General features: G+C 42.2%; 1 protein-coding gene across 1 annotated transcript in view; it reads left to right on the top strand.

The window, feature by feature from the left end:
* The first annotated feature begins 1,248 nt into the window (after positions 1–1,248).
* The window catches only part of EPHX2 (epoxide hydrolase 2), a 70,034-nt gene continuing 53,098 nt past the window's right edge, over positions 1,249–18,184 (top strand). The window contains exons 1-4 of the mRNA XM_043987919.1: positions 1,249–1,599; positions 15,203–15,287; positions 15,447–15,606; positions 16,730–16,920. Of these exons, the coding sequence (XP_043843854.1) occupies positions 1,499–1,599; positions 15,203–15,287; positions 15,447–15,606; positions 16,730–16,920 (537 nt within the window). The 5' untranslated portion in view covers positions 1,249–1,498. The remainder of the gene's footprint in view (positions 1,600–15,202; positions 15,288–15,446; positions 15,607–16,729; positions 16,921–18,184) is intronic.

The following is an 18,184-nucleotide window of genomic DNA, read 5'->3' as shown; positions in this document are numbered from 1 at the left end:
CTAAGGGAACTATCTAGTCAGATGGTCACACCCATCAGTCCTCTATAAAAGTACCTGCTGGTCTCCTGCTTGAGGAGATTGGCATCTCAGAGCAACGCTCTGTGCCATGCCTTCTCCCCATGAGAAGAAGTCCAAGAATTTCTCTCTTGGTTTCCCTTCCTCAGCCCCTAAATAAACTATTATCCTATTCTATTGGATTTATGTGCAAGAGGGTGTAATTCTTTAAAGAGGAATTCCTAAGGACCCCAAATCCCTAACCCTATCCCAAACCCCCTCCCCTATTTTTCCCCATGTCACTATCACAATGAAATCATAGATTTATTCGGTGCCCAGTGTACCACAGTACTCTGCACGTATGGGTGGTGGGGTCTATTCTGTGTTTGGATTAGTATGGGGGCATTTTCAGGTAGAAACTTGCTAACAGGGCATCAGCCCTGGATTCAGGAGGACCTGAGTTCAAATGCAACCTCAGACACTTGACACTTACGAGCTGTGTGACCCTAGACAAGTCACTTAACCCTCAATGCTCTGCAAAAAAAGAAAAGAAAGAAAGAAAGAAAGAAAGAAAGAAAGAAAGAAAGAAAGAAAGAAAGAAAGAAAGAAAGAAAGAAAGAAAGAAAGAAAAGAAAAAAAAGAGAAATTCACCACCAGAAATGCAGATGAGCCGGGCTGAGTGCACCAAGTCTTTTTCCATTACAAATCCAGCCCTCTCTAACTAATTTTTTTTGTTGTTGTTGAGGCAATTGGGGTTAAGTGACTTGCCCAGGGTCACACAGCTAGTGTCAAGTGTCTGAGGCTGGATTTGAACTCAGGTCCTCCTGACTCAAAGGCCGTGCTCTATCCACTGCACCACCTAGATGCCCCTCTAACTATTCTTATTAGCTGTTTACTAGCCTTCGAAGTACATAAATGTATATAGATATAGATAGATAGGTAGATGATATAGAGATGCAGAAGTAAAAATAGAGATAGAGATTATAGATATAGATTAAATATAGATATAGATATGTTTTATAGGGGAACGTGCCCTTGGGGACCGAACACTAGGACTGGGAGTCCTTGGTTCCAAGGCTCAGTGCTGGGGTGGGGCAATATTTGGGGCGGAGCATTTTCATCCTCTAAGTCGAGTCCTGACAGGAAACTAAGGCGAAAGTCAAAGAATTTTTTTTTTTTTTTTTGGTAAACCAGCTTGTGCCCGGAAAGAAAAGCCTGCAAGTGCAGTTCATCCCGTCTTTAGGAGTTGCGATTCAGTGGGCAATTACAGCTCGGAAGTTTCAGAGAGGGAGAAAAAACTTTCTCTTCAAATAGGGGAAAGAGCCTGGGCTTGGACTGGCCCAGATGGCTGGGCTCCAGGGGGCGGAACTGGGGCAAAGATCGAAGTAAGAGGGGACAGCACCAGGAAGGGGCTGCGAGCAGAGTAGCAAGCAGGCAAAGAGGCGGAGGAGGAGGCAGGAGCAGTGCCCTACGCTGGGGCCCCGAGCCAGGAGCAGCCGTAGCGATGGGGCTCCGCGCAGCTCTGTTCGACCTCGGGGGAGTGCTGGTGCATCCCTCCGCGAACGACATCTTCACCCAGACCGAGGAAGCCTTGGCTCTGCCCAGGTAGGGAGGGGGCGGCTCGCTCGCTCACTTGCTGGCACTGGGCAGCCGCCTGGCCTATGGAGCACCGCGCCTGCGCTCCCGACCACTCAGTCTGCGCTTCTTGTCCTCCGCCCACCATAAACTTCCTCTTTCCCCTTTGCCCAGATAATCTAGCAAGGGGGTGGCAATCTTTTTTCTACCTTAAAGGCCCCGCCCCCGAAGCACACAATTATACTCAAGTTTTGCTTTTTAAAAAGAGAGATTTTTAGCATACAAACTCCTCTTTGTTTTAAAGACAGGAAACCTAAAACTACTCAATAAATAAAAACAAACGTTTTAGTGTTCTTCACACATTGCAACGGCCATCTCCAAACGTGCCTTTGCCCACGTTGACCATCTGTGTTTAGAATACGTTGGCTCCTCACTTCTCAATATCCCTCCTTTCCTTCCAAGTTCAGCTCAAACTGACCCTACAACTGGAGTTCTTTCCTGCCTCCCCCAGCCTTAGGGCCCCACCCCCATTAAGTTGTATTTTTGTTGCAGGATTTGTATTCCCTGCTAGAATGAACGGTACTTGAGAGCCAGGGACTGTTTAACTTTTTGTTTCTGAATCTCCAGTGCTTAACACAGTGTCTGGCACAGGGTAAGGCCTTAATAAATGTTTGTTGATGGGTTTATATATTATAAAGTAACTAAGTTCAGGCCACCCTGTTTGGTGAAGGGTTGGAATGAATACTTGTAAATTTCTGCTTCCAGAATCACCAGTTAAGAACTAGAAGGGACCTCCGTGTGGTCCATCCAACACAAACAAGAAAAGTGTCACGGGGGAGAGGTGGTGGTCCTTCGGTATTCATCAGTAAAGAAGGACGTCTTTTATTTGGCACTAGAGAAAGTGACCAAGTGAGAAGCCAAAGACTTCACCCCTTGAGGAAGAGGGCTTGGAAACATCCTCCTCTCCAACGGAAGGAATGCACAAGCTTTTATAGAGGACAGATGGGGTGTCCACCTGAAAATGCAAAGTTCCTTCTTGTCATATTCCTGAGATTCCGAGGAATTTTTTTGAAATGATGGTCCAGACCTTTGCGGTTATCTCTGTCTCCTAGCTCAGGTCAGGTGTAGCCACATCTAATTGACTTTCCTGATATAGAACTTTATCCCCCTTTACTTCTTAGGTGTGTCTGTCCTGATATCTAGTTGGCCAAGCTAAACTTTAATAGTCCCTTTATTCCTTGATACGTCTGTCCTGTTACCTGGTCATCTTCCGTTTTGCTTCTGATAGGAGAAACTTCTGATTTATCCTAAGCCCCATGCCAGAAAGTATCCCTATCCAGCCTCAGACACTTGACACTTACTAGCTGTGTGACCCTGGGCAAGTCACTTAACCCTCATTGCCCAGCAAAAAAAAAAAAAGTATCCTTACTATTATAGTATACCATATATACATACATATAACTATAACATATAGTGGGAAACACACCACCTATCTCAGCAGGCCATTCCATTTTTTTATATATCTAATTATTAGGAAGATTGTCCTGACATCAAAGCTGCCTTTGCGTCATTGGAACTTCTACCTATCGATAAATAAATCTAACTCCTTTCACATGACGTTCCTTCAAATCCTTGAAGACTGCTATCATGTTTTCCCCTAAGCCTTCACTTCTCCAGGCTAAAACATCCCTAGTTCCTTCAGCTGATCCTTGGATGACAAGAAATAGCACAGTCATACAGTGGATAGAGCACAGGACCTGAAATCAGAAAGAGCTCAAGTCTGGTCTGTGTGATTCTGGACAAACCCCTTAACCTCTGTCTGCCTCAATTTCTCCACCTGTAAAATGGGAATAATAATAGCACCTACCTCCCAGGGTTGGTATGAGGATAAATGAATATTAGTAAAGTGCTTTACAAGCTTGAAAGTACAATATAAATATTTATATTATCCCTTCTAACAAATAAGATAATATTTGTAAAATACATAGCACAGTGCCTGGCAATAGTGGGTGCTTAAATAAATGTTTGCACCCCTACCACTCCCCCCCCAAAAAAGAACGAAAAAGAAGACCCAGTTCAGCAAAACAAAAGAAGCTTCCAAGAATTATTTACCATCATGTATAGTATTCCACATATAAACTTTCACTTCTGCAAAGAAATCAGGTTGGGGGAGGGGAGGAGTGCCTTCTTATGTCTCTTTCTGGGGACCAAGCTTGGTCATTGGGTAGTATTCGGTTTTGATGTTTATCTTTCCGTTTATATTGTTGTATTCCTGTTGTACATTATTTTTCTGGGTCCACTTGACTTTGTCTGAGTTCATCTAAGTGTCCCCATGCTTTTCCAAATCCTTAACATTCATCATTTCTTACAGTACCATAACATTTTATTACTTTCCTTCTCTGTAATGTGTTTATCCTTCCCCGATATATGCAACTCCTTTGTTTTACAAGTGAGTAAATTGTGGCTAAGAGGGAAGTGAAATGATGTGCACAAAGCTCCACAGTTAGTAAGTGGCATGGCTGAGTCTCCAGCTCTTGATATATTAAGTCAATAAGCCTTTATTAAGTTCCATTATGTGCCAGGCACTATGCTAAGGGCTGGGTATGCAAAGAGGCAAACAATAGTCCCTGACCTAGAGGAGCTTACAATCTAATGGGAGACAATAATATATAAAAGGAAGTTAAAAAGGGTGGGGGGGGGGGAGTAGAGCATACCCAACACTGGAGCTTGATGAAGTCCAGATGAATGGCCTAGGCACTCTCTCCATAAATGAAAGCCCTTGGAGAAGCTCTTTGCCCTCCATCCTCTCCTATCAGAGGGAGGAAGGGGTGTCCAAGGGCAGGGAGTCCAGATGAAATGTGAGTTCCAGGGTTGATGCAATCTTTCAGGAAGATGGAATACCTGAGGGGTATCTAGATTATGGCAGCTGGGTCAGAAAGAGATGGTGGCATGAATGCCATCCTTGAATGGAGTTCTATCATGTGTATTCAGTCATTTTTGAGTCATGTTGACTCTTTGTGACCCCATTTGGGTTGTGTGTTGTTTTTTTGGCAAAGACACTGGAGTGGTTTGCCATTTCTTTCTCCAGCTCATTTTACAAATAAAGAAACTGAGGCAAACAGGGTTAGGTTACTTGTCTAGGGTCACACAGCTAGTAAGTGTTTGAGGCCAGATTTGAACTTAGGAAGATGAGCCTTCTTGACTCCAGGCGCAGTGTTCTATTCACTGTGTCACCTACCTTTGGGATAAAAAAAAAAAGTCTATTCTCTCTTGCATATGATAGTCCTTCAAATATCCAAGGATAGCAATTGTGCACGTTGCCACACTCCCACACCCCCAGTCAACCTTCTGTTCTCCAGGTTATCATCCCTACTTCCTTCAGTCAGTCTCCCCATGGGGACAGTTTGCAGTCCCTTCTCCATCCCAGTCACCCTTCTTTGTATGCACCACAAGACCAGTGATCTTTGCATTATTCTGCATTTCCTTGTAATCACTAATTCATAATCAAGAATTCATCATTAGGTTGCCATGTAATTTATCTTGTGTTTACATCATTGCCCTAATTCATAAATTACACTTATAATCAAGGGCTTTGCTGGCTCAGTTTAAGGTTATAGATGTCTGCCATCACTAGATAGAGCACAGCAAAGTTCAGTAACCCCCAGGGAGAATTGTTCATGACCTTGACCTCATTAGCTTTGTGCTAACCAAGAGTGGAGTTATACATATAGGTGTTCTTGAGGGTATCCCTGGGGTTCTGGCTGCTGAAATGGCAGTTACCATAGTAACAGAAGCTGACAGCATCTGAAGAGAGTAGGAGCCTTGTTAGGGGCTTTGCAGAAGAATCAAATGAACCAGTCGATCCTGCAAGCCATAGGCCCTTTAATTTGGCATGTTTAAGGAAGGGCCTGGAAGAGAAATCAATGGGCTTAATTGGAGACACCCCAAAAAGAGAAGTGAAGATGGCAAGAAGCAGCTCAAAGAGCCCTAACACTTCCAAACTAGGGTAGCCCATTGGTCTCCCTCTCAATAGGATGGAGGCTAGCATCTCCCAAGCAATGGGAAGGACTTTTCCCTTGGCCTTGATTGCTAACAGTTGAGAGATGATTGGTTTTCCTGCACCAGACATCACAGGAAGGTGGCTTCCAGACATCTAGAAAACTGGAAATTTTGAACCTAGAATGTTACAAGTATAAAAGTTTCCAAAGAAGGGGAGGGTCCAGAGAGCAGACAGGTAAGGAAAAAATGGTTAGCAGGCAGGAGAAGGGGGAATGACTGGGGAAAATATGTCATCTGTCCTTTGTTCTCAGAGGACCATAACGTCAGGAGGTAGTGTCATGATTTTCTGTGAATTGGATTTAAGTGAGGGAGGACTGTGCAAAGTCACCAGCCTCAATCTCTCCTCCAGAGCCATCAGAGTCCAGTGGCAAGATATACATCAGGACAAGTGGAAATGGCCCTGGATATTTGAGGCAATCAGGGTTAGGTGACTTGCCCAGGGTCACACAACTAATAAGTGTCGATTGTCTGAGGCTGTATTTGAACACACATCCCCCTGATTCCAGGGCCAGTGCTCTATCTACTGTGCAACCCAGTTGCCCTTGGGGAAAAGAACCTCTTAGAGAAAGAGTAGGCTAGGAAAATGTGAGATTTTTGCCAACCACAGCACACCTTGATCGTTTGGAATGGGCATTAATTAAACACCTACTAGGTGCCAGGAGTTATCCTAAGGCATTATGAATACAAAAATAGGAATGAAATAGTCCCTGCCCTCAAGGAAGGGAGATAGCATGTATATATGTAACTGCTATAGATTCTGTAAGGGGCTAAAATTCTAGCTATGCTATCTAAAATCTAATGAGTGGTCTCCAATAAATTATAAACTTTAGCAAGAATTAGACTTTTAAGCATTTATTATGGAGAATAAAAATTTGGTGAAGAGAAAGAGAAAGGCCTAGATTCATCTATCTGTTAAAGAGAGAGAGAGCATTCCTAGCTCTGCTCTCCACCAGAGTCCACAGGAAAGAGAGCGAACCAGCGCCAGCCTCCCCCTTCTTCCTCCCACAAGCTAACGTCACTTCCTGATGCCCAAGAAAAGCTGCATGGTCCTGCCCTCAGAGGCCCTCTCCTCATGTTGGAGCTTTCCTACAGTAAGTCTCCAGCAGGTGGCATCATTCCCAGGAATCAAACTCAGGCCTGGGTTCCTCTTCTCTGGCTTCTAGGGGATTAAAAGCTTCTAGAGGGGGCAGGTAGGTGGCGCAGTGGATGGAGCACCAGCCCTGGAGTCAGGAGTACCTGAGTTCAAATCCGGCCTCAGACACTTAACACTTACTAGCTGTGTGACCCTGGGCAAGTCACTTAACCCCAAATGCCTCACTAAAAAAAAAAAAAATCATAGGTTTGGATTGATAGTTTGACAGATGGATAGAGACTTACATACACATATGCATACATGTATGTCTGCCTACATGCATAGATACATATATAGATAGATAGATAATGTATTGACTGTACTTTACTCAAAAGGTGGCTCATTGTATTGATCAGGATGGTTGACTATAAAAAGTTCAATTTACTACTTCTTTGAACTCAGGCCAGTTGCTTAACCTCTCTAGTCTTTAGTTCCTCGTTCTATGTGTCTGATTACATGACCTCTAAAATCCCTTCCCACTCTAAAAGTCTATGATTCAATGACATGATATGAGGCCTTTGCTCACAGATCTTTTGCTTACAAAATGTATCAATTTCCTTCAGAATTTGGGAGGAAAAAAGTGCCGTCAATGTCACTTTTAATGCCTAAGTTGATATGTGAAAAATGGAACTGGTAAGGATTAAAGCAAAAACAAAATAGAAAAAATAAAATAGGCAATAACCAGCTTCTAGAGAAGCCTCCAGGCATGCAAAATTAGAGCAACAATTAGTGTTAGAATTTGGAAAAGCTGCAGAAATCAGAGGTTTCTCTGAAAAAGCTCGGCTGGGAGAGGGGGAGCAGCCTTGTGTGAGCACCTTGCTGGCTCTTCCAACAAAAATAAAAATAAAAATAGAAAATCCACAAAAACAAAGCATTAACATGGTCTTATCTCCCATTTGTCTGGTTAAACAGACTAAAATAAAAAATAGGGTAATTAGGGAGTTTAAAAGGTCCATTTGAAAATTTAAAGGTACTTAGCAGTTTAAAGGGACAGGGTGGGGAAATTTCTTACCCAACTGGAAGATCAGAAGACTGAGGTTCAGCTTTCCTCTTCGTGGTCAGCCATCTGTAAGGGGCTAAAATTCTAGCTATGCTATCTAAAATCTAATGAGTGGTCACCAATAAATTATAAGCTTTAGCAAGAGTTAGACTTTTAAGCATTTATTAAGTAGAATAAGAATTTGGTGAAGAGTAAGAGAAAGGCCTAGATTCATCTATCTATTAAAGGGAGAGAGCATTCCTAGCTCTGCTCTCTGCCAGAGTCCACAGGAAAGAGAGTGAGCCAGCATGCTAGCCTCCCCCTTCTTCCTCCCACAAGCCAACGTCACTTCCTGACGCCCAAGAAAAGCTGCATGGTCCTTCCCTCAGAGGCCCTCTCCTCATGTTGGAGCTTTCCTACAGTAAGTCTCCAGAAGGTGGCGTCATTCCAGTCATTCCAATACAAAATATGTATGTATATATAAATACAAGGTACTTTGAGGTGGAAGGCCTCCTATAACAAGCAGCACTTGACCTGAACTTAAAGGAAATGAGATTTTAAGGCATGAAAGTGAGGAGTAAATGTATTCTGGGCATCTGGGAGGACTTGGGCAAGTGGGTGGAGAGAGAAGATAGTCATTGGTGAGCAACAGCAAGAAAGCTAGTTGGCCTGCATCAAGGGGAGTCATGTATAGTGATGGTAGAGAGGTATGTTGGAGCCAAATTATAAAGGCTTTACAGGCCGAACAGAAGAATTTATATTTGAACCTAAAGGTAACAGAGAAGTCCCCTGAGTATATCCAGCTGGGGCAGGGCCCGAAGAAGGGGTGGGGGTTGACATAGTAAAATCTCCACTTTAGGAACATCACTTTGGCAGCTATGTAGAATATGGATTGGGGAGAGGAGACACTTGAGTCAAGGGTATCAATTAGGAAGCTACATTAGGCGGGAGGTGATGAGGACCTGAAATAGGGCTATGTGAGTAGAGAGAAGGGGACAAACGATGTTGTGGAGGTGGACTTGACAAGACTTGGCAACTGATTGAACATGGGTGATGAGGGAGAGTAGAGAGTCTGGAAAGACTCTGGGTGGCTGGAAGGATGGTGGTAACCTTGATAGAAATCAAGGAATTAAGAAGAGAAGTGAGTTTAAAGAAAATGCTAAGGAGTTCATATGCTAAATGATTGGTCCCCTGAGGCACTAATCAAATGTGTCCACAACAAGCTTGTGTACAATGTACACCTTCAAACAGCTCCACACTAGAAGATTAGACTAAAGAATTTTGGACTAGTAAAGCACTGTATTTCTAAATATACATAATTGAGAAATCAACCTATGCAGTCATGCATAATTATATCGTTATATGGACTGTGGTAGAACCTTCTGAGATTGTGTTAGAAACAGGTAAACTGAGGCACAACTCCCAGTCTGGTGCAAAGAAAGAAGGCCATTTTATTGCGATCTTGCCACAGTGAAGTTCCCCTTTTTATTCTAGATCTAATGCAAGGTCCCTCCCCCGTATGGGTTCATATTCTTCACAACACTCCTGTTGTTGTTTTTTGTTTTGTTTTTGTTTTACACTTCTAAACATGTAGACCCCCCCCCCCAGATGTGGTGCCACTGCTGAGATTTTATGATTCTTTGTTATCTAACTTCAGAAAACCTCTGTTGACTCAGCAGGGAAAGGAAGGAAAATTTGGGGGAGTGGGAATAAGCCTTCTAGGGCTTGGATTATGTTCTTATCCGAGAAGAACATTCTCTACTGGTTAACTGTTAACTCAGCAGGAAAAAGGAAGGAATTTTGGAGATGGAGGTGGGGGGGTGGGGGAACTCCCAAGACTTGAATAATGTATCCTGCCTTCTGAGGAGGACACATTATCCCTCTCACTTGTATCGATACAGTCAGCCACAGCTGGACATGTTGTACCGGACCCCAATATAATGATGTCAATTTGGTGCTCTTTGATGACAAAGGACAACTGCATCATTAACATTTAGAAATATTTAACAAAATATCCATGGTAAGATAAATGGTTTCTAATTCTTTTAGATTTGTATTCATGGGTAAAAAATAGCCTTTTTGTTTGTTTGTTCTGAAGGCCATTGACTGTGCTACCATTGTTAGAAAAGTCAGTTTGGATTTGGCAAAGCAGATCAAATAGTTGAAAATAGTCTGTGGCCACCGGGCATATCTTTCCTTTCTTATTTGATTGTGTAATTTTGTGAACAAAAAGGTACTGTTGGCATAGCACCTGGGGCATATTAAATGTTTACTAAATGCTGATTTATTGGCTGACCCTTGTGACCTGAGGTTCTGAAATCCACAAGTGGCTGCCAGACAGGATTTATCTAGATAGTACTGAGCCAATTTTGAGACAGATTTCATGCCCAACAGATTTCCCAAGGAGTAGCTGGGGGGGGGGGGGTCTCCATGTTAGGAAGACACTCCATACTGGCTAAGAAGAAAAGAAAAGAAAAGCCATGCTTCAAAGACCTATTTTACAAGAAGTTCATCAGTTTGCAAGACATTACCATTTTAGTTCTTGAAAGAGTGGATCAGAAGATGATGGAAGAAAGGCAGTGAGCTCCCAAACTCATGACACGATTGCTCCAAAAAACATCCAAATAATTCCATAGGACAAATCTTGGAGCAGCAAAACCCACAGAAGAATGTGCTGAAATCATCTTCCAACCAAGGACAGCGTGGAAGGTTGGAAGGAGGGAGCTGCTGTTCTGAGACAGGAGTGGAGCCCAACTCCACAGTCACCCTGACACAGATCCAGTCCCAGGAATGCCTTGCCAGAGAAAGAGACCCCCTGCGCCTGAGCCTTTGAATCAGCTGCAGCACCAGTGTTGTTTGGAACTAAACTCACAGTCTGGTGAGAGGCCTAAGCTCTTGGCAGGGGGGAGATTACAGGGGTCTATGCTGATACTGAGGTAGAACTTGGGTTTTTCACCCCTGCTGGGAACCAGGAGGTAGGCATGAGTAGCAGTGGCCCAGGTTGGGGAGGGGCACAGGCTCATCGGAACTGACAACCACAACACACAAAGCTGGTTGATTAGCAAGTTGGTCTGGGGTCATCTATGGATCACAGAACAGGCCAGGCAAATGAAGAACCTGCTCCTCCTTAAATCATACCACCTGGGACTTCTGAAGCTTGGCATAGTGCAGCCTGGAAACAGTGTCCCACTTTAAGGAGCTGAAAGTCAAGTAAAAGAAAGGCAAGATGAGCAGACACGAAAAGGTGAGAACCATAGAAAGTTTCTTTAGTGACAAGGATGATTGAGGTGTACCCTCAGAGGAAGATGTCAGCATCAGGGCCCCTATATCTAAAGCTTCCAAGAAAAATATGAATTTGTCTCAGGCCATAGAGGTGCTCAAAAAGGACTTTGAAGATAAATTTAGAGAGGTAGAGGGAAAAAATGGAAAGAGAAATGAGAGTGATGCAGGAAAGACATGAGAAGAAAGTCAAGAGCTTGAAAAGCCAAATTGGGCAAATGGAAAAGAAGGTACAAAAGCTCTCTGACGAAAAGAATTGCCTAAGAATTAGGATTGAACAAATGGAAGCCAGTGACTTTATGAGAAACCAAGACACAATAAAGCAAATCCAAATGAATAAAAAAATAGAGGGACATTTGAAATATCTTCTTGGAAATACTGCTGACCTGGAAAATAGGTCCAGGAGAGATAATTTGAAAATTATTGGTCTACCTGAAATCCATAATCAAGGAAAGAGCTTAGACATCATCTTCCAAGAAATTGTCAGGGAAAATTGCCCTAATATTCTAGAAGGTAAGCAGAAGGTAAAATAGAAATTGAAAGAATCCACCGATCACCTCCAGAAAGAGATCCCAAAAGGAAAACTCCTAGGAATATTATAGCCAAATTCCAGAGCTCTCAGGTCAAGGAGAAAATATCGCAAGCTGACAAAGAGAAAGAATTCAAGTACTGTGGAGTCCCAGTCAGGATAGCACAAGATCTAGCAGCTACTACATTAAAATACTGGAGGGCATGGAATATGATATTCAAGAAGACAAAGGAATTGGGATTACACACAAGAATGATGTATCCAGCAAAACTGATCATAATCTTTCAGAGGAAAAAATGGGACTTCAGTGAAAAAGAAGACTTTCAGTTATTCGTGATGAAAAGACATGAACTGAATGGCAAATTTGACATTCAAATACAAGACCCTAGAGAACTGTAAAAAATTGGAGTTGGGGGACATACCTGGGGTCGTGCAGTGGGTGACTACCTTGTGTCTGAGGCTGGGTTTTGGCTGGGATATCCCTGGGTCCATGGTGGCTGCTTTGTCCACTGTGTCACCTAGCTGTCCCATGATGACATCTTTAGAGTTAAATTGAGGAGTGAGGGGAATGCACAGGGGGAGGAGGAAGGGCAGAGGTAGCATGGGGTGAAATCCCATGTGAAAGAAACAGGAAAGGGTTTATGGAGTGTGGGGGGGGGAAGATGGGGGAGGAGCAGGACAGTAAATGAACTTTACACTTATTAGAATAGGCTCAAAGATCTTAATCTCATCAGACTTGCCTCAAGGAGGGATTAACACACACAATTGGGTGGAGTAATCTATTTAATCTGGGCAGGAAACACTCATCAGAATAGGCTCAAAGACCTCAATCTCATCAGACTTGCCTCAAAGAGGGATTAACACACACAATTGGGTGGAGTAATCTATTTAATCTGGGCAGGAAACACTCATCAGAATTGGCTCAAAGACCTCAATCTCATCAGAATTGGCTCAAGGAGGGAATAATATACACACTTAATTGGGTGGAGTAGGCAACAACCACATTGTTGCCTAGAAGGGTAGCATAGCCCAAGGTGGGAAGGAAGAATCAACTTTTCTCATGGACTTCTGTTCATGTGTAGCAGGTTTAGGAAGATTGTGTAGCTAATTGTCAGCTCCAAGATTCCTGGTCTTTCTCACACATTTCTCCTGGTCATTAGATTAGTTAACATCAACCAAAAAGCTATCAAGGAGAAAAGCTGTGGCTGCCTATGTGAAGAGACTTGCTGGCATCTTGAAGTCAAAGCTAAATTGGAAGAGCGGATTTAGAACAACTGACACCCACACAGTTCTAATCTACATGTTTGGCACAGTAAAATGGCTGATTACTGATTTAGAAGGTATCCAAAGGAAAAACCTATACAATATTAATGAAACACAAGGCCCATTACTCCAAGGAAGCTATGAAAAGGGGATCAAAGGGAAAAGCATTTAGTAAATGCCAGGCACTGTGCTAAATGATGGGGGTGGGGTTGGTGGCAGGGTGGAGGTGGTTCTTAGGTATTCAGTAAAGAATTATACTCTTGAACACATTCCAATCAGAATTAAGTAGTTTTTATTTGGCAGAAGGGAAAGTGACCCAGAAGAAGGTCAGAGACCTAGATAGCCCCTGGGGAGAAAGAAAAGTTCAAAAGCACTTCCTCATGAGACAGAGGGAAGGCAAGGCTTTTTTAGAGGATGGGGGTGGGGAAGGGGGACTTGACTCCAGGTACTAAAACCGTTGGTATTACATTTCCTGAGCTTTGGGGTTGAAGGTTACAGGCTATGGGGTGGGGGTAATCCTGTCCTCTGGGATTATCTGTCTCCTGGCTGTAGCGAGGTTGTAGCATACCTGTTTAACATTTGTCTTCCAGCTATCCTGCTATCTGGCAGATCAATCATTTTTTGCAGGAAGAGCTTCCCAGGCCTTGCTGCATCTTTGATTTTGTTTCTCAGAGAAACAACCCCTTCTGATTTATTTTAGGCCCATGTCACTAAGCACCTTATAAATATTATCTCATTTGATTTTCACAACAATCCTGGAAGGTAGATGCTATTATTATTCCCATTTTATGGTCAAGGAAACTGAGGCACGTAGAAATTAGGTGACTTGCCCAGGATCACTCCCATAAGTAGTGCCTGAGGTTAAATTTAAACTCAAGACCTCCTGACTCTAGACCACCATACTACCTACCTTGTCACAAATGAGGCAGATGCTCTTTTCTTTTCTTTTTTTTTTTAGTGAGGTACTTGGGGTTAAGTGACTTGCCCAGGGTCACACAGCTAGTAAGTATTAAGTGTCTGAGGCCGGACTTGAACTCAGGTACTCTTGACTCCAGGGCCAGTGCTCTATCCACTGCGCCACCTAGCTGCCTCCAGATGCTCTTTTCTAACCTGCTTCCCCTGTTTCTCCACCCTCCAAACCAGACTTCCAGAAGCTATGCCTGAGAAGAGCTAAATCACTCAGCTCTAAACTCCCTGGGATCATATTACTTCCCTCCCCTGCACTAATTTCTACCTTTTGTGCTCAGAATGGTAATCAAATTAATAATAACCAGGAGACCCAGGAGAGAGTGGTGTCTTGAAAACCTAGAGAAGAGAGTATCAAGAAGAAAAGAGTCACCAACAGTGTCAAGGGCTGTAGAAAAGTCAAGAAAGATAAAGATTGAGAAAAAAGTAATTGGATTTGGCTATTAAAAGGTCATTGTTTACTGTGGAGAGAGCAAGTTAGGTTGAATTGTAGTGGTAGTCTAGTAGGCCTGAGTTCAGTAAGGGATACTTGGACCCAAAGGAGGACATTCTGACCATGGAGAAATATGGTTGATCAACTTGTTGGGATTAGTTACAGATTACTCTTTCCTTGGAAAAGCAAAGTAGTCAATTAACCAAATGGACAGATAGCAAAGCAGCCACCCAGAAAGATGGACAACTTGAATTTACATCATGAGCTTAGTTGGGAGCCTCTTGTGTTTGCTATGTGATTAGGACCAGGTAATGAGAACAATCCCAAATTAAGAATGTAACATATTTACTACTTTACATATCCCACTCCCCAGATAGCTAGCATCATCATTTTCCAAATAGCTGTAACTATTTGGGATGGAAAGGGTTGGAAGAGCTTCTTTGGTGAATAAAGTAAGTAGATGTGAATGAGTTGCTTAGTAGCAGTGAGGGCCCAGTTGAGATTATGTGGGGGAGTTTTGTGACCCAGTTTGTGACCCCAGGCAAGACACTTAACCTCTGTTTACCAAGGACATAAAATGATTTCTCCAGTTTTAATCTTTTTTCCTGTGACTCTTTTTAAAGCACCTTTATCAAATGGAGGCCTCTAGTTCTTTCAAAGTGTAGTTAGAGTCAATATGGTATAATCATTTAGCTTTCAGTGTCTAACAGTGCTTGGCATACAGTAGGTATTTGATAAATGCTTGTTAAATTTAATTTAATGGAGGAAACTAAGGCAGAGAGGGAGGGAATGACTTGCTCTATGGCCATACAATGAGTTTTTTTTGAAAGGGCAGGCAGTAGGAATCAAATCTCCTGAACTTCTTTCACAGTACCATTTCTATTACGTCACGCTCACTATCCAGTAGGATGAACTAGAACTCACAATCTAGCTGTGACTTTAACATTCTGAATATTTATTCACCTTTTTTTTTTGTTTGCTTGAAACTTCTAGGGGCTTTTTAAACAAAGCTATCACCCAAGGAGGCCTTGATAGCCCCTACCTGCACCTCATGAGAGGAGAGATTACATTTTCACAGGTAAGACTTCCCTGGGGTACCCTGTAGTGGGAATCCTGGGTCAAAGAGTACGAATATTTTGGTTGTATTCCAGAAAGGTTAGACAGCTTCTTCACAAGTGGGTATATTAGTGGGCCCATTTTTCCTTTCCAGAATTGGCTTATTTATTTATTTTTGTAGTGGGTTCCTCTCATGGAAGAAGAATGTAGGAAACTTTCTGCAGCCTCCAATTTCTGCCTCCCAGAGCAATTCTCTATACCAAAAATCTTTGAAGATGTGATTTCGAAAGGGAAGATCAATTACCCTATCCTTCAGGCTGCCATCACTTTGAGAAATAAGGGTAAGAGCCGAATGCTTTATACTTTCTGTCCTAGGGTTGCCATAAATCCTTAGAGGCATTTAGTCCAGAATGGAATGAAATGCTTCTTGACAGAATAAATGAAAGACTTGAGGAAGCTCTAGAATCAGGCTGTGGACCACACTAAGCCTTAACAAAGAGTAAATGCAGAAAATAACCTTGATATGCCAAAAACGGATGATTTCTTCCATGTAGCAAGTCCCTCCACTGATGCATATCAATAACCTGCATATTAGTTCATTATCCTAGAATCTTCCAAAGCTCAGAGAGATTAAATGACTTGGTCACTCAGCTAAAAAGTGTGTCAGAAGTAAAATGGCTTGGTCACACAGCTAATATATGTCACTGTCAGAAGTGGGATTTGAACCCAGGTCTTCCTGACTTAAGATTCAAGTACTCAATCTACCACCCCAACTTCAAACTTTATTTTTCCAATTTCTTCATTAGAGGTGGAGTGGTTGACTTGTGAATTGTGAGGCCTGAATTTATTCATTGATATTGTGTGGGATAAGGTAGAATGCTCTTGTAAATAGGCATATGGATGCCTGAAACCATTCCACTACCTTTTAGGAGGCAGGCCATGAATATACCATCCCACTTTCTTATTTACTCACTCAGAACAATACAGAAATCTTTGCATTCCTTGTTTTCCTCTTACTTAAAGAACTGACTGGCTTTATTGGGTAACTACATCCAGGAAGTAAAATACTTGTGTCTCAGTTTCCCCAGCTACAAAATGAGAGAAGTAATCCTTGAATCCCAGAATAAGGGTTAAAAGGAAGTTTGATATCTGATAGTTATGGTAGAGTGCTATATATTTTACTTAAACATATATTGAGGAAATTTAACTCATTTTCATACCTGTAACTTAGGAGGAGACCAGGGAAAAGGATTCTACATTATCATGAGTCATGTTCAAAACTAGCTTGTAGTTCTGACAGCTGAGGATCTGAAAAGTCACAGAAAAGAAATTGTGGTAGAGAGGAGGCTAGGCTTTCTATCCCAATGCACCTGAATTTGACATCCCTAAAGGTAGTTTTGATCTTTTCAAAGAAAGGCATGCTGGCAATAATCGTTTCCTATGTATATATTTTTTCTCTTTTAGGTTATAAAACCTGTATCCTTACCAACAACTGGTTAGATGATAGCCCCCAGAGATCCACTGTTGCCCAGTTGGTATGTGCACTAAGAAAACACTTTGACCTAGTGATAGAATCATGCCAAGTTGGAATGGCCAAGCCAGACCCAGAGATTTATAAGTTTGCCTTGGAGGCATTGAAGGTGGCACCACATGAGGTAAATTGAAGTTTTCCTATTGCAAAAATATCTTCATTTGAGGCGGGAAGTGAGTAACAATCAGCAGTGTATAAAGGTTAGGGAAGCTAAAGGAATGTTGGGAGAGGAAGGTTGGGAATGGGAATAGAGAGGGAAGGGAAGAGATAGAAATAGAGTAAGGAAAAGAGAGAAGACCTTCTCCAGAGGACTTTACTCCTACCCTGAGTGGCATAGGATGAAAGAGGCAGAGCAGCTGGATATTAGAAGGTCTTGAGGGTTGACTGCAGGTTGAAATCAAGGTTGAAAACTGAAGAAAAGCAAAGTAACTTTGAAAAATGGAGTTGACATATTGCTTACCTTCTCAATGGGTGTGGGAGAGGCTTGAGGGGAGGAGAGTATTTGAAACTCAAAAATTTTTTAAAGTGCTAAAAATAATATTTTTTAAATTTTTAAGAAAAGTTTGTATTATCCTCTAAAAAAGAAAATAAAAATGGAGTTGAACTAACATCAGATTGGCAAAGGTAGCAAAAATGGAAAATGATCATTAACAAGGAGAGGCTGTGGAACAAGAAGCTGTCAAGATTTTTTATTTCTTGTTAAGCATTTCCCCTTTAATCTTAGCTACACTGGATTTATTTGTGCAAGAATTCCTTTTTATGTGATTAAAAATTTCCACTTCACCTCTCATAATCCTCTCTTTCCTTTGTTTAGTCAAGAATTCTTGCTCTATGCACAGATCTCAAAGTTAATTTCTTCTTTGCTCCTTCAAATTGTTATAATGTGACCCTTTATCTCTAAAGAAAGTACCCGTTTGGAGATTATCTTGGCATGTGGCATAGGGTGTTTGTTCTGATGCTGGGGTTTTCGGTAGCCCCTCCTTTATCATGCTGTAGGCTTCTGGCTTCTCTTTTTGTGCATTTCTCAGGGTGGATAAAGTTATTTACTGTAGTTTCTTATTAGATTTCTTGATCATTATTCACTCTGGTGCTATTTTTGCCAAAGTAGGTGTGCAGGAGTTAGGTTGCCAGCTTCTGTTCAGTCATTTTAGGCAAAAGTCAATTCTGATTGATTTTTGAGTAACATAGCTGAGTGAGAAGAAGTCAGGGAGAGAGGTAATGGGTTGCATTTAATAGAGTGCCAGTGTTGGAGTCAGGAAGCCCTGAGCTCAAGTCCTAAATCTGACATATTTTAGCTGTGTTATCAGCTAAATGTTCCAGGTAAACTTCTAAGACTCATTCAAAGAGGAGTTGTCAAATATGCTTAGGTGGAGGGGTTGACTCCAGGC

This window comes from Dromiciops gliroides, chromosome 2, assembly GCF_019393635.1.
Source record: "Dromiciops gliroides isolate mDroGli1 chromosome 2, mDroGli1.pri, whole genome shotgun sequence".
Lineage (NCBI taxonomy): Eukaryota > Metazoa > Chordata > Mammalia > Microbiotheria > Microbiotheriidae > Dromiciops > Dromiciops gliroides.
This window is presented reverse-complemented; position numbering and strand designations above follow the sequence as displayed.